At 35.3% G+C, this 11,754-nt stretch overlaps 1 protein-coding gene across 5 annotated transcripts in view; it reads right to left on the bottom strand.

The window, feature by feature from the left end:
* Nucleotides 1-1,190: 1,190 nt before the first annotated feature.
* LOC106058073 (small G protein signaling modulator 3-like) overlaps nt 1,191-11,754 on the bottom strand; it is a 48,915-nt gene continuing 38,351 nt past the window's right edge. For 2 of the 5 annotated variants that reach the window (XM_056018759.1, XM_056018762.1), the window contains exon 19: nt 1,191-3,191. In XM_056018759.1, the coding sequence (XP_055874734.1) occupies nt 3,059-3,191 (133 nt within the window). In that variant the 3' untranslated portion in view covers nt 1,191-3,058. Of the gene's footprint in view, nt 6,437-8,310; nt 8,487-11,754 lie in introns of all 5 variants that reach the window. The other 3 variants (XM_056018758.1, XM_056018761.1, XM_056018760.1) reach the window with 2 other exon arrangements.

Here is an 11,754-nt window from a genome sequence, read left to right as displayed (position 1 = left end):
GAAGATTCTTAAAACATCTCTATGGTCATGGACCTTTATGCTACGTAGAGAGGTTCCAGTAGAGAGGCTGGAACGCATCGAAGACATAGTGCCTATATTTTATTTTGGAAGACAGATACATATCTTAAGAAGGGGAGGTGCATGCTTGTGGGATGGGCGTTTTTTCAGCATTGAATTGCCTAACACAATAGGTTTCATCTCGATTACCTAGGAAGAGACTGACATTTATTTTATAGGGATAGTTGTCAATGTTTCACGAGTTTCTGGACATCCCTTCAGAAAAGAAGAAGATGATTACATCCTCGACCAAACTTCCTGCAGGACAGCAGGGGAATAGAAGCAGACGGGATTCGAACTCGGGAGCACCATCACCACAGTCTGAGAGTACATCACACGACCAGGCAGCCATGGACTTAATCCGAGATGATTAGGGATTAGGTCAGCATGCTGGCCACATAAACATTTCGGACTTCACCGAATGACCAAGAGAGCTGTTAAAAAAAGTGTATGCATCAGTTACCTTCTGAAGACAACATGCCCATTTCTATCTGAACATGAAACAAAATCCCAGGACACTTTTGTTACTTCACATAGCTTCAAACCTAACTCGAAACTACGTGGGGAGGAGAAGCCAAGGGTGGGATTCCTACGCAGTCCTAACTAGCCAAGATCTCACCAACATAGACAAAATTAATAAAATTATCAATATACATTTCATCTGTTCTCTACGGAATGAATTTCTGACATTTGGTAAATAAATAATCATAAATAATCACAATATATGTTGTTTAGCTACCGGTATGTGGTTTGAAAGCCAAAAAATTAGGATGTGTATACAGAAATCAATAGCACAGACATTTCTTTATGAGCAATCAATTACAAAAAAGAAAATCGAGAAACTATTGCTCATTAAATTGAGCTCTATTATTCTAATCCTTGGAAATGTAAATACCAGTTGTACAAGTTTGTTATTACATGACTAGAGATCTTTTTTTTTAATGACTTTTACATAGGTCATGCTAGAAATAATACTTTAAAACAATTAAAAAGGAATGGAACAAAAAATATGTTTACATATTAAAAAAAAAACAAAAAAACAGCAATTCTGGCAAATTTTCTAATTCTTGTTTCTATTACTGAGATTCTGTAAACAAAATTAATGTGAAACATGAGAGCTGTTTTGTATGAGATTTCAAGTGGTTTCGAGAGGGGTAGGGGGCGCTGTTGGGAATGAAAGCAAAAGTTGTTTTTTTTTTTTTAGTTTTTATTTTCATGGAGTGTTGCAACTCTTCCAATTTTGGCTAACAAAACTTGTTCAACTCAAAAACCTGGCAGGGCAGCAGACATCAAGGTTTATATGGGTCTTCCAATAACGTCTATCTACAGATTGTCTATGAATGTAACTCAAACCAAAGGTAACAGGACTGGGGACGGGGGTCTAAATAAAAGTATGGAAAATATATTCAAGTAACAGTTACAGACAAATCCAAAAATCTTGGTACATAAAGACAAATGATGTGTATGCATTTGTTTTTACTCAAACCAGACAGAAATGGCTGACTGATCAAGTTGTCTACCTAAAAAAAAAAAGTTGTGAGTTGAAAGTGAAATAATACAAAAATGTCTGATTCATTATATTGTACACCACATTAATGATCACAAAACTTAAAATAAAGTTTGAGTGTCACAAAGAAACCACATGTCTACTATATATGAGACTTGTTGTCAACAAGTATTTTCAAATAATTAGTTATGTGCATAATACAAATAAACCAACAAAAACGTACATGTGTACATATATATATTTTTTTTAGCACAAAACAGAGTTTATGGGTGGACTATCTTTTAAGGTTTTAGATTCCAATAAACACGCTTTGTAATTTTTCAAGTGTGACTTGATTGATAACATGATTTCCACTTTGCTGACATTAAAACTAAGAAACCAACAAGGAAAATAACATCATGTTAAGACATCAAAGTTATGTGAGCACATTTCTTGGAGTGACCAAAAAGTATTATATGTACACATTTGCAGTTCCAGTTTCTTTTGTTGGTGCGCAATAAATAAATCTTCATGAGTTTGTTACTTACAAATAAAAAGTTATCTATAATGCTGTGAGACACCACACCATAAATATTAAAACAAATCTTCACAAACAGAAAAATGATTGCACCAGACCACTCCATAAATATAGAACAAATCTTTACAGACACTATATCAATAAATGTAATTGTGGTTTGGATAAGGTCAACAACTAAAACAAAAAGAATGGTCCAACTTGATGTTAAAACAAGTAAGTGCTAGATTTAAAATCCACTCTTTGCAACATTTGTGGCCCCTATAAGTGTACATAGTGTAAAAATACATTTTCTAAAAATATTCTGCGCAAATGACGTGGTGGAAAAAAAAACGTGTACTGTGATAAATAAGATCACTCAAAAAAAACAACACTGTTACAAAAGAAGTATTTTAGAAAAAGTATTCAATTCTTTTCATCTATTAATAGATCTAACATAAAATTGACTAGAGCTTTGAAAGACATACGTTGTTGTCTTATCTTAAAGTAACAACCAAATAAAAATTAACAAAAACAAATGAATAGAAATGATTTTAAAATAATGAAACCATCTACAATATTGAAACATTTGAGCAATGTCCAAAACAAATAAAGATGATCTATGTTTGAAAACAATAAACCAACAAAAATGAAATCTAAGAACAATTCACCTATATATTTACACTAACACACTTATTTGTTTAGTAAGTTTATATTTTTGTCAAATACTATATTTTAGTTTAAGATCTTCATATGTCATAGCAGCTCAACTGTGAGTTGTTACAATAAAATCCAAGTTTTTATACTTGTATCTTGTTCAGAAAATAATAATTTTTTTTAACCCCCAAAGCAATAAAATGTTAGAACAATTTTAGGAATAATGTTAATATTCGTATTTCACCTAACTATTGGTTCTATCATAACCCTAATTCAGGGGACACAATTTTGAAAAGGACAAAAGATGATGGGGCCCCTCCATCTTATTTCAAGCCCCTGGTAGATCACAAGTCCCAGCTGAAGAGGTGATGCTTGACCAGCATGTCCTTGACTCCCTCCTTGAAGGGCCGGAATGAGTCCATCTGCTTGGGGAGTTCCCAGTCGCGTGACAGACTGAAGGAAAACTGGCTTAGTAGCCTGCAACATCCAAGAAGGTTTAGCAATATGGAAACGTTAAAAAAGAAAAAAAGTTTTAAACGCAGTAGTGTTATAAACAGAAGCCATACTTAAAGTTAATTTTAATAAACTTTGAGGAAAAATGTTAAATGCACTGACAGATGACAGGGTTACAAAATATTTGTCTAAAATTAATTTGAAAAATAAATTTACTAATTATGGCTTATAAATACTGATGCAGACTTTTAAATCAAGAGTATGTTAGAACAAAATTGAATTACTATTTATGGAAAGTCAACTGAAAACAAAATGAATTTATTAATGGATGGAACATATGCTTCTAAGAACAACAACAAAATATTTTGTTAAAGAAATAATCACTCCGCATTAATTATTCTAAAACAAAAGCCAAAATATACAGCTCAAATAGTAATGTCATCCAATATAATCAAGGCACATTAACTCCCTTGTGTACAATAATAAAATCATTATTGTGAAATCCTAATTACTTTTAAAAGAAGTAAAATACTGAGCATAACACTTTTGCATTATGGGATTGCTTCTGTTTTGATGAGCATAGTCTTGAACACAATAATAGAGTAACTTGAATCATTTTGTACAGATATGTACTTTAAAAACTGGAATTTTTAGACATGAAACAAATTATACAGACTAAAAAGTTTATTCAAGCTAAAGTGCAATTGAAGATGGGAGATAAAAAGTTTTAGGAACAAAACTAAAAGCATCGAAATGAAAAAAAAAGAAAATCTAACACATGAAGACGTCAAAGGTAACATAGAACATCAAAGGGGAAGACACCAAGGTAGACAGATGGTTTTACATAAAATATGGACAAAATGTATGATTACATGATTAAAATAATGATCATAGATATTATTAGAGATTATTATCATTATTACTATAATTATAGAAGTAGAGCAACAGTAAATCGCTCTTCAATAGCACAATTACGGTACGTTTTTTTTGTGCTTTTTTTTTTTTTTTTTTTTTTTATTAAAAAAAAAAATGTTTTAGATAAAGTTAGCAAAATTATGCATAATTGTAACATTTCCAAAAACAGCAAATAATAAATAATAAAAGATTCATTTATATGTTAACAGTTAATATATTTACAAAAACAGATTTTGTCACAACAAATAGAATTTCAACAAAGTAATAAAATAATCCCAGAAGATTAAAAACTGTTACCCAAACCAAGGAAAGACTCAACAAGCTGTTTTTAAAGGTTGTAAGGAATTAGTTTTATGTAAAGACTAAAAATAGGTCATCATAAAAACTAGAAAGAAAGATGTGAGATCAAATGTATTTAATTTGTAATAAAAAAAAAAATGGAATGTCAAAAAAATTAATCAATTATGTCAATTTGCAGATAAAAAAACTAAAATGCATCTAGGAGACAAAGACATTCAGCTTACCTCAAACCACTCAAATCATTTTGGCAATACTCTCACCTATGTCCTAGTCAGTGCAGACAGTTTGAAAGTATGACATACTTATGTGCCCTTCAGCATGTTACTGTTATATTTTAATTTTTAGCTGAGGTCAGCACGGGATGTTTAGTTGAAGCACATGTCCAACTAACTGGTTTCTCTTTAGCAAGGCCAGCGAGTGACATTAAAATCACATTTTCGAAGAATTAGATAGTGACCTCACAGAATTAGATGAGAGACCTTACAGAATTAGATAGCAATCTTACAGAATAAGAAGAATGACCTCCCAGAATTACATTTGACCTTTCAAAATTAGATAAGTGACCTCCTAAATGAGTGACCTGACAGAATCAGATAGTGAGTGACTTCACAGAAAGAGATGAGCTACCTTATTTACCAAGAACCCAATTCACTGATCACATTTTGACATAAATTTGCAGAATTTATAGGTGTGTTTTTTTTGTTTTTTTTTGGCAAACCCAATTGATGAAACTTTCATCAGATTCCAGTTTACATTTTGAGTTTCACTGAAGTAACAAGATGCATGACAATGATAAATAATGTCACAGGCAGCAGTCAATGCAAACTTTTTAATTATGTCAGGGGAAACCACAAGAGTGAAAAATTATTTTAGAATAAAACAAGCAAAGAGTACTAGTACTAGATCTTGATCAACATGGGTTATTACAGATATCATGCACACACACACACAAAATCAAAATAAAAAGGAAATAAAAGTAAAGAACAAAATCAGCCCAATCCAAGTGATAGTAAAAAAAAAAAGAAAGCACCAATCTAAATAAAGTATAAAATCTATGATACATAAATTAGCACCAAAAAAGTAAACAGTCCATAAGAAAGCACCAGCTATGCACCATGTCCACATCTAGATCCTCTCTATGAAAGGATTGTCCACTAAAACACTTTCACTCTACTCTATATAAACGATAGGAATCACACAGACTTGGAGCATGAGGTGTTGAAGCATTGATACTAGAACTAGATTCCTTAAACAAGAGATGTACCACATCAACTTTACAATCCCTTCCATTGTGACCGAAAGGCTACATCAGCACAGGGAACGTCTTAACCTGAAACCAATCACAAGCACTCTCCCAAGACATTCTCATGACCACTTGACTAAGTCTCTGCAAACAATCTTGAACTCGGTGTCTCGATATAGAAACACAGACAGATGATAACATAAACTTAACTAGGAGGGAATTACCTTACTGAGAAGAGTAGGAAATTGACTCAATTTTATTCAGTAACAACTGAAATATTTACATGAAAATCTAACAATAATAAATATTACAAGTTATGTACACAAAATAAGAAAATCTTACTTGAAAAAAATAAAAGAATGAATCTATCTTTATACATGACTATGGCAAATAAAATTATTAAGTTTTTTGGTAGAACAAAACGTTTGAGTCAAGATTCACAAATTATTTCTTTGCATGTAATTGTAAGCGCTTACATAGAAAGAGTGTAATCTAAATGACTAATTGACTAAATATGTTCTTTTACACACACTGACTAAATGACTTAGTTGCTTCTCTCTGCCCCAAATCTACATAAGTATTGAACTAAGCATCTTATCCTAGGACATGTTGAAGCCTGAAGTCATTTTGCAGAGTTTGAGATCGCATTCCACACTTGCTTCTCTTGAGGCCCTAGTTCAAGTCCCAGCTAAAAAGGTGATGTTGTATCAGCATGTCACAGACACCATCCTTCAGGTCACTCCTCTGTTTGGACTTTTTCTTTGGGAGTTCCCAGTTCATGGACAGATTGAAGGCAAAACTTGCCAGTAGCCTGCAGAGTTAAGGTATGTCCAGATTATGTAACAAATCTCCTAATATGTTCAGCAACCATCTGACCTTTATGTCTTTATAAACTATGGGCTGTGGTCATTACTATTTTTGTATGAAAATAAGGGGAACAATGACTAATTAAATGCAGTATATCAATTAATAACTCTTTTAGACTTGTTTGCCAGTATCTGTATGAGCTGCACGTGTAATTAATTTGTTTTCTGTCATTTCATGTTACAAAGTATTGGTCTAGAGTGGCTGATGTCTAACGGTGAGTGTGCCAAACCAGTAACGTTTTCTCTCAAGCTGAAACTGACTGAACATCTTTTGAAGTTATATATATAGAACAAAAGGAAGTGGTATCTTTAAACAAATGAATAAACATATTATATTTTCATGGACACCCAGTTGCCCAAGGAGCCTTCAATAGCCTATAGTTTATGTCACATGGGTACCATTTAAGTCATAGTCAAGTCTGAATAAAAAAAAAAAGTTTACTGGCTTCTTAACAAACAACTTCAATAAATAGCATTTAAGAGAGGAGCAGGGAGAATTTCTTACAGCAAAGAGATGAGCTATTTATATATGTGTAATTGTTACTAATTAGCCTCAAGGCAGAACTGCATCACATTGAATGATACATTATTTGGCCACTCCTTTAGTACACACACTACGTTTGAAAAGGTGGAAATTTCCGAACAGAAAACAAAGGGAAATAACCCAGCAGTGGGAGAAGTAAATAAAACAACAAACAAATGAATATGGCCAACTAAATAGTGATTACTTCCTCTTGAAATAACAGCTCACTCTAATATCCGGTCAAGTAGTCCGCCGCTAAAAAAAAAAGCTTGCACTCAAAATGATTTTCTTTTCAGAGCCAGTCCCAGGCAACCAATGTGATACGAGAACAGTGAGAAACCAACAAACTATTACAAGACTACCGATAGTAGAAGCTGACGGTTTCAAGTACATAGGCAATATAGCATAGAACAGCGGTTCTCAACCTTTTATGCTCGGCAACCCCTTTTTTTACAATCCCCCACTTAGCCGCGACCCCCCCCCCCCCGCACACACATACAGCATTAGAAGAATAGCCAATAACAATCCATTTTTTCAATGGTCTTTGGCGACCCCTGGCAAATTGTCAATCGACCCCCAAGGGGGTCGCGACCCACAGGTTGAGAACCCTAGGCATGGAATATCTAAAAGCCAACGAAAAATATCCAATCCTCTGACGGAAGGAAATAGTAATTGTATAGTGAAAGACTAACCTGACGGAAGGAAATAGTAATTGTATAGTGAAAGACTAGCCTGACGGAAGGAAATAGTAATTGTATAGTGAAAGAATAAACTGACGGAAGGAAATAGTAATTGTATAGTGAAAGACTAACCTGACGGAAGGAAATAGTAATTGTATGGTGAAAGACTAACCTGACGGAAGGAAATAGTAATTGTATGGTGAAAGACTAACCTGACGGAAGGAAATAGTAATTGTATAGTGAAAGACTAACCTGACGGAAGGAAATAGTAATTGTATAGTGAAAGACTAACCTGACGGAAGGAAATAGTAATTGTATAGTGAAAGACTAACCTGACGGAAGGAAATAGTAATTGTATAGTGAAAGACTAACCTGACGGAAGGAAATAGTAATTGTATAGTGAAAGACTAACCTGACGGAAGGAAATAGTAATTGTATAGTGAAAGACTAACGAGTGACGTGTCATTATTTATTTATCCACTTTCCGTGCTCAAGAAATAAACACTGTAGTCAACGAATCATCTCGCAAGCTCACGCACCAAACGTTGGTTGCAGAGAGTAGCAGACGATTCATTTAAAAAAGTGGATCATAATGATAATAAACAAAACTATATACCTTAGAGAAAACAAAACATCCATCCAAAAAAATAAAATGTCTATCACAGCTGCCAACTAAAGAGATGATGGCTGATTAGAATGTCCCTGGAAGCCTTGACAATAACATCTGTCGGATCACGGCCTATGGGTAGCTCCTTGCCCTGAGACAGCTGAAAGGAATATTTGGACAATAGCCTGAAATACAAGCCAAGAACTCTTGTCATTTGGTTCTCAGAACTGTTCCTTCGTTGTTAAGCAGATAGCGTTCTAATCTGGCATGGCGATGGCTTAGAAGGCAGAGTCTATGGTATAAGCAAGGCATAAGCAGCTTAGGTATATGAAGAGTTGTTAGATAATAATTGTTGTACTTCTACTTCCAGAATTTATTCAAACATTCACAACCAAAACAGAGATGACAAAATGTGCAAATGGGTGGAAATGTCAACGCGTTTTAATTTCCCTAGCTGAACGAAAACGAAGTTTCTGCATTGGCGCTTTAACGAACTGACTATGCTATCCCTATTTGACTCTTTAACAACTAGAAGTGCGATGATCTTATTTCAATTCTTCACTTCATTTCGCGTACTAATCTCAAGCTACCTCTTGTTTACGTACCTGACAGCGAAACTAAGCGTCGAACACCAAAGAAATGGACTTTTTTTTCTAGCGTAGGACTAGGATGTGAGTTCTGTTTCAACCCCTCAGACCTACTGATGTACAAACGTCTATTTTCAAGTCAAAAAAAAAACAAACTTGGTGTTAGGTTCTGGCTTTGGCTCTTCAGTAAAAAGTGATGAATCGATAAGTCCCTTACACATTACACGATCTTGGACTTTATGGCAAAAATAAAATAAAAAATAAAATGTGCTGTTCAAGGTGTGAAGAAAGGCAGGGGAGTTTTTTACATTACGCCGTGACGGTCAAATAGCCGCCCTGGCAACTTTCAAACAGCCGTGTCTTGCCACTGTACTCAACGGTCGTCGTAAGTCATTTTGGACTCCAACAAGACTGAATGGACACTTTCATACCAGAAAGCTTTCAGCCGTACGTCAACGAGGGATGAACCAATCACAAATCAGTCATTCATCTTATATAAATCAATTTACGACAAAATGAAAAATAAACACGTACACAAATAAAGGGAGAAAAGTAATGAAATATCTCTCAATAATGCAAGGTTTATCTCCATTTTTTCTATATAAAGTAAAGTTCCCTTTTCGGACCAATGCGGTCTTTAGGGCAGGAGATGTTAAGGTTATCTGTTTCTTTGGCCAACTGCTAACGAGCAGTGTTTTACATATATTTAGTAGTAATATTAATTCCCACTAACTGACTAATTATTATATTTGTGTTACTTATTCATGTGGTGTCTTCCACAATGAATACTTCGGAAGTGAGGGAACAAAAGTGTGAAGCCATCCACCCAGACAGACAGAGCTGTTATAAGCATCGTGAAAAGAAACATTTCCAATAGCTAGAGATGGCACGGGGAAATTTCGACCAGAGTGAACACTACAACGCCACGGGGGGAAAAAAAATCGTACGGTGAAAACCGTGCAATGTGCAAGGGGCCTAAACCCAAGGCGTAAGTTGGTAACGTAATGGGGGAACATTGTAATCAAGTCTGATAATGTAGATGGCGATTCACCATGTGACCTTGTAGCTAGAGATTCTCCTATCCGCCCCACCCGATACTGAAAAAAAAAAAAAAAAACCAACAACAACCCAGCAGCTTCTGGAAACAAAAGAATACATCAAGTAGTAGAACTAGCTAGTTTTCAAGTGAAGTCTCACTATAACCCCAAAAATAACCCAAATCTAAGTTAATTACCCATTGCCATTCCTAAACTGTACTCGCTCCTAAATGTCGTGTCATTAAAATATTGGCACATCTTTTTTTTTTCTTTTTTAAGTGCCCAACGCAACCACTGGTTAATTCATTCCTCACACCTGCCAGCAATTAAAATGATGGCAAGCAACTCAAAAGTCACATCTGACGTATATAACTTTTAGGCTGGGAGGGGGTGCGGGGAACAGGGAACGGCGGGCATGAGGGGAATATGTACTTTCTAACACTTTGATCTGATTCAAGGTTCACTTCTAGTTAGTACACATTTCACAGACACGGTAAACACCAGGGCCTGGGTTATGAATACAAGTCTCGGACTCAATGTTCCAAGCAACGAACAGGTGTCAGGAGTCAGCCGGTGTCGCTGAGAGCTGGGGCCGCGCCAGATGGGCCCCGGCCGCGTCAGATGGAAAGATGAAATCAACCGAATACATACACAAATATTGTTCACACAAGAATGACAGAAACATTTGCTTTTAGAAATTTTACGTGGAAGAAAATGGTTTAAAAAGCCACCAAGATTTTGTATCTCAAAAACTCAAGATAATGATTACTGGCTACACACACACACAATTTGTCGATGAATTTTTGTACGAAAATCAAATCTTTCTTGCCCACACGGCTATCTAAACTTTCAAATCTTCCCCAACAGCTTGTTAAACCTCAAATCTCATCCACCATCCTGTTAAACCTTTAATCCGCTCACACAACCTTGTTTAACATTCAATTTCTTTCTATGCGGCTAGGTGTAAATTAATAAATTAAACCATTATAACTTAAAAAAGAGTTCCCGCGGCTTCCTGATTTTCCAGGGGCTAATGGAAATATGAATTTATTAAAATCTACTGAAAACGTTTAAAAATCTCCTGAAAAATAGGAACGAAATTATCATATTGTGGTTTCCTGTTCCTGCGATTTGCGCGCTGGACTGTCGTTTGGCTTTATCGATGGTCCCGGGTTCAAACCCTGTCTGCTCCCATCCCCCGTCGTCCTGCGGGAGGTTTGGACTAGGAAGTAAACTATCTTCAACTCTGAAGGAACATCCGAAACATTTAAAACATTTTACAAACATTCAATTACTTGAGGTAAAAAATTTAAAAAAAAATATACTTTAACTAAGGTGAAGATGATGTCAGTGAAGGTGATGTCAGTGAAGGTGATGTCAGTGAAGATAATGTCAGTGAAGGTGATGTCAATGAAGATGATGTCAGTGACGATGGTGTCAGTGAAGGTGATTTCAGTGAAGGTGATGTCAGTGAAGGTGATGTCAGTGAGGATAATGCCAGTGAAGATAATGTCAGTGAAGGTGATGTCAATGAAGATGATGTCAGTGACGATGGTGTCAGTGAAGGTGATTTCAGTGAAGGTGATGTCAGTGAAGGTGATGTCAGTGAGGATAATGCCAGTGAAGATAATGTCAGTGAAGGTGATGTCAATGAAGATGATGTCAGTGACGATGGTGTCAGTGAAGGTGATTTCAGTGAAGGTGATGTCAGTGAAGGTGATGTCAGTGAGGATAATGCCAGTGAAGATAATGTCAGTGAAGGTGATGTCAGTGAAGATGATGTCAGTGAAGATAATGTCAGTGAAGGTGATGTCAGTGAAGATAATGTC

This window comes from Biomphalaria glabrata, chromosome 2, assembly GCF_947242115.1.
Source record: "Biomphalaria glabrata chromosome 2, xgBioGlab47.1, whole genome shotgun sequence".
Classification (NCBI taxonomy): Eukaryota; Metazoa; Mollusca; class Gastropoda; family Planorbidae; genus Biomphalaria; species Biomphalaria glabrata.
This window is presented reverse-complemented; position numbering and strand designations above follow the sequence as displayed.